This window comes from Pinus tabuliformis, chromosome 5_1 (genome assembly GCF_031772625.1).
Source record: "Pinus tabuliformis cultivar Carrire ecotype Pingquan chromosome 5_1, CPIR1, whole genome shotgun sequence".
In the NCBI taxonomy this organism is placed as follows: domain Eukaryota; kingdom Viridiplantae; phylum Streptophyta; class Pinopsida; order Pinales; family Pinaceae; genus Pinus; species Pinus tabuliformis.
The window spans coordinates 23956336-23961879 of NC_142305.1; the positions used below are offsets into that span (position 1 = coordinate 23956336).

At 32.0% G+C, this 5544-nt stretch overlaps 1 protein-coding gene across 1 annotated transcript; it reads right to left on the reverse strand.

The window, feature by feature from the left end:
• Positions 1–3099: 3099 nt before the first annotated feature.
• Positions 3100–4059, reverse strand: LOC149163340 (uncharacterized). The gene has a single exon (XM_089430714.1). It carries the CDS (start codon positions 4040–4042, stop codon positions 3374–3376), a length of 669 nt encoding a protein of 222 aa, XP_089286840.1. The 5' UTR covers positions 4043–4059; the 3' UTR covers positions 3100–3373.
• Positions 4060–5544: the final 1485 nt, after the last annotated feature.

Sequence of the window (5544 nt, forward strand, 5' to 3'; positions counted from 1 at the left end):
TCTTTTTGCAAAGAGTAATTTAACAGTATATCCATTCACTCTCAAGTCAATATCACAAGGGACTTAGCATTATTATATAAATTTGTATTTACATCTCTTATAAATTATGCATTATTTTTATTTTATTAATTTATTGTAATATTGATTTTTTTATAATAATAACAACAATAATAAATATTTATATATATTAAATTATTTTTTATTAGATAAATGAGTTATTGTATTATAATAATAATGGTTTTATTGTATTAAAGTTAAAAGTAGTGGTATTTGAATTTTTGGTGAATAAGACATTGTGTTAATCTTAACCGTGGTTTTGGGGACCATGGTTTTATATTAGGGAAATTTTGAAATTTAATATGGCTCTTCATAAAAAAATAATAAAATAATTAGCTAACAATTATGAATTTTAAAGGAAAAAAGAAAGCTATTTTTTTAATTGTATCTTTGACTTATTCTCTTATAGATTCACTAAAATGTATGGTCACTTATTGCATGCCAATTTACATTTTGCATCCAATTAGTACCTACTTTGGATATTTTTGAATAAACCCACATCCATAAAAAAATTTGGAAAAAAAAACATGTATAAGTCAAAAATACAATTACTTTTCCTTCCAAAAACATGTACATCTAGGTATAACATCTTCACCATGAATCCTATCGGTTCTTTTAAACTTAATTTTGTTATTATATTTTAATTTTGTTAGTATATTTTTCATTTGAGGTTCATTTGAACCTCCAAATTCTCGAAATAATTTTGTCCTATGAATTGCATATTAAATAGGTTTAGGATACTCCATTTGGTTAACTTGGCTAGATTTGATTATGAATATTAATATATGTATTGATTGGATTTTTCTAGATTTGGTTTTCTAGGATAGAAAATAGTGTTGTTGTAGGTATGTTGTAATTCTTTTTGTTTTTGACATATTTTTATTTTTCCAATTAGTTTGGTAGATTTGTTGGTGCTTCAAATTTATTGTCTATGTTAAGAAAAATTCTATGGCAAGTTGTTTACTTTGGAGGATGCATGCAAAGTATTTGATAGAATGTTGATGGACAAAATATTGGAGTGTACAAAGAGGTTGTGAGACTTTTTCAAGTAGTTTGGAAATAAATGTTGGTAAAATAAGCAATGGACATGGTAAGTGCATTTTGCAATAATAAGAGAAAAAGGTATTATTACAAGGGAGTAGAAAATTTAATTGCATGTAAATGGATATACCACTATAGGACTTTCTTATTCTTCAGGTTTAAAGATGAATATTATGTTAACCTTGACTTGGTAAATGAATGGTAAATGAGTCATTGTATGAAAGTCAACACTGGTGGTATTTTTCATGATCATGGTTTTATTATCCTTAGGTCAAGACTAGTAACTTTTGGACCATAATTTTGGTATCCTAAGTCTTTCAACATCATGATTTTGGTAGTATGTTGTTTTGTGCTTGTGGATTACAAGTATGAAACCATTAAATAAAAATAATAGACCTAGAAGTGAGTGGTAAAGATTCATTTGGCAAATTCGATGGTATTTGATGAAGAATATTAATAGGTGTATTGATATATATATTTTTTTAATTTAAACTTTCCCAAAATAAGAAAAAAGATAATATTGTTACTCATTTAAAATTTTTACATTATTTTATTCATTCCTAACTATATAATACGGTAAAACCATTATAATAACTTATTTTATTCATTCTTAACTATTTGATAAGGTGAAATCATTGTGATATTGACAACAATAAAAACGATGGTGGAAGACTATAACCACACCATCCTTAAAATCGGCTACAACCAAATAGAGTAATAACTTAAATAACAACTTCAGTAGCAAAACTAAGTACTACACCCACAAAAACATGGTAAAAATATTACTCTAATAACACCTTAGTTGCAAAACCAACAGCGCGGGACTACACCCAACCCAACATGGTGAAAATATTACTTTGTAACAACTTTAGTAGCAGGAACAACAACAAAGTACTACACCCTATACGACACGCAGTTTATATAAAGTAGTACACCCACACGAACATGGTGAAATATCAATGAGAAATTGCTGTGATTCCGGGAGACGGAAGAACAAAGGACTACACCGACATAGACATGGCTGAATTACCCACGAATTCACGAGAGCGAATTGTATTTATCCAAATCGAATTGGAAGGCCGAATCAAACTACCGAATTTCTGAATTCATTGGCCTCATTCTGCCAAGAATTTGGTTTTGGTGACTTGGAGTTCTCTCCTGATTAGTTAAACATCTTTCAGCGATCAATTATCTCATCTGAACTACGCCTCAATGCAATTTACATCGTAAAGTACAATCTGCGTCACATTAGAACGAAGTGTCAATTTTAACTTTTCTAAATCATTTGGACCGCCGTTCGTTTCGCTTATTCCGCCAGACTCCTCTACTTTTCTCTTTCTTTTCCGTTGACGTGGATGGGCGTTCACCAAGAATTTACATATTCTCACATTTCTACATGCAAACCCTGTGAATGGTGGTTAAAATTAATGGTCCAAAGATATTCAAGAGAATGTGGGAAGCATTCAAAGAACCCGAACCCAAGAAGACTCGCCATCTGAACTTTCGCCATTGCCTGCCACTCCGGTGGAATGCTGAAACCCTCTCTGTGGATGGGGCTGTGACAGTTATATGCATCCAGTACCTACTAGTAATCGTGGTTCCAATATGCTCATCGATGTAGGCAAATGAAAAATGTTGAAATAACGCAGTGTGCTTAAATTGCTTTTGATCTTTGCTGTAATTGATTTGTTACAGAAGGGGCTATCTCATGATATGTCATGGCGATGTCAATGTTACCTTGTACCCAAATAAAATAAGACAGACCCTAGAAGCATTATATTTCTGAAAATGTGTATTGTAGGGGTATCCAAGTAATATAAATAATATAAATGCAATAATTCTTAAGCACAAATTTGTAAAACGAATCTCTATTTAAAGAGAGGACAAATGGTACGATACTTTCAATTAAATTTGGAAACATATTTAAGGATGTGGTCCAATGGTGATGGTCATATGTGAAGATTTGGTTCAAGTACTTGTTGGATTTGATTGTATACATACAATAACAGTAATAATACGGGTTCGATTCCACGAAATTATAATTTTTTTTACATCAACATGTGTAAGGACAGACTAAATTTCCAATTGTCCTGTAACAAAACAATGCTGTTTTAGATGAGTGCCGTATACAAACACTCTTTCAAACCTCTGCACAATATTCACGTGGTGAATAAATGCAAAGAAACTGTGTAGCATTCCAGCGATAGAATGCTCAGTAATTATGTACAAATTACGCTGTAGCCAATCTCAGCGCAAGATATTGATCTCTAGATTTTTATGAATCTGAAAGTGGGTTCTGGAGTTCAGTGATGGTTTCCAGACTTGGCTTCCATGGGGACAAAGCCGATTTTCTTGTAGCTCGCTGTATTGTGGTAGGCACCACCATATTTTGGATGAGTAGGTTATTGGCTGAAAGAAAGGAAGCGACCTCTTCTTTTCTGAGTCGAAGCTTCACAGTACGCACGGTAGATCCATTGGTGGAGTAAGAAGAAGAAACAACCCTCAAGCCGCCCCTGTTAACCTTATTGACCACAGAATCTGCTTCTTCCTCTTGTTTTGTTGAATGTGTAGCTATTCCCGCATAAGACGGTGGTTGTAACCTGTAACTCGCGCTTGGAACGCTACCAGAAGAAACTTTTGCAAAGGGCTCTCTATTGCTATTGCTATTGTCATTGATGAGTTGATCCTCTGGAAATGAGAGAGGAATGAGATAATAGAGATGACCACCTGCAAGTTCCGTGCTGTCAGGAAGAGGTCGAGTGAAACTGCTCATTCCAAGTGGATGACCAGCGGGCGCCTTGAATATCCCATGATTTGGATAGTCGATGACAATTTGCTTCACAGAAACAGGACTCTGCAGCTTCATCACCGACCCGTCGGCTTTCATGATCTTTATCCGACGACCATGAGGGTGAACAACTCCTGGCAGTAGCATGTTACCCATCTTGCTCCCTTCTTTAATCTCTGTATTGGATGTCTGCACATAGATGAACACTTTATATTAGAGGAGAGAGAGGTTGGAGAGGATAGGAGGTGGGCTCCACGCTAGCTGGACTTGAATGACATAGCTGCTCTTTCCGAATAAGTGGCACATAGGTTTGTTATGCAAATTAATTAATGGTGCTACTGTTTTTTTCCAACCTCAGCTCCTAATGGACCAACCACTAAATTTGGCAAGTTTATGTGGGACTTTCTTTATCCATCCACGTATGAAAACTGATCGTTGAGGGAATCTCAATGCCACTGATCATTATCACACTTTGCTTTACCGAACAAGTAGATTCTTTTCTGAAGCCCTCTTTCACACTGGGGAAACCTGAAATTTGACGACGTGGAATTTATCGAGTAGAAAATACGTCAAAATGGTTTTTTTTGTTTTATGATTATGAGGATGAGTTATAAACAATACAAGGGTTTATTTAATATTTAATATTAAATTCTACAAGTTTGAAATAAGTTTTCCTCTCATTTTTATAATATATATATATATATATATATATATATATATATAAAAGTTTTCCTCCATCTATATATATGAATTAAGTCGTCAATTATTCTTTGGTTGATCACTCCATCAATTAAATGGCTCTTTAATTTTTTATTTTTCTATTATTAAAAATATGATAATTTTAAGGAATTACTAATTTAATATGAAATTTTAATGAGTTATCCATTCACTTGTGAAATTTTATTTTGTCACAATAATTTTAGATTTTAAAAATTTGTTCAAACTCTTTATTTGTTTTATTGTAAAGTTTTTAGTTTGTTTTTTTTTAATTAATAATGTTGATTTTAGTTAATTTTTATTTTAATAATGTTCATAGATTTAGTTAAATAGAAACTATACTTTTGAGTTTTTAGATTAAGGTTAATAATTTTTTTATAATACTTTAATTTTTTTTAGTATTCTTTATTTTTTTTTAATAATTTCCCTGAAATTATTTTTAATGCTATTTTTTATTGTAACATAATTTCTTTTTAAATTTATATGTCATAATATTCTTAATGGTAATAATATTATATAGAGTGATATCTTATTTTTATATGATTTAGAAAGGAATTATCACCAATATGCCAACCTTAGAAGGTGACTTTCCATAGAATTTGAACCAATTATAGGAATGTTGGAAGTAATGCTTCTATGTCATGTGTTCCATGTGTATTACAAGTTGTCAGTGAGTATTCTGAGGTGTTATTCTAGATATGATTGTTTCCCATGTGTATGAGTTGTTGTTGTGTCATGTGCCAGTCATAGATCCACTTTCTTAGGATTTAGATTTGTTGAAGTCAGTGATATGTATCTTGTATATATGTAACCTTTGTTATCAAAAAAAATATGAGAGTGATTTTGTTAGGATATTCCGACACATAGGATATAGTTAAGTTCAACTTCGATATATGCTTGGAGTTCAGGAAGTTGTCACTAAGGGGGGATAGGCTCTAGTG

Coding starts and splice junctions, on each gene's coding strand:
- LOC149163340 (XM_089430714.1), bottom strand. CDS start 4,042: ATGGGTAACATGCTACTGCCAGGAGTTGTTCACCCTCATGGTCGTCGG.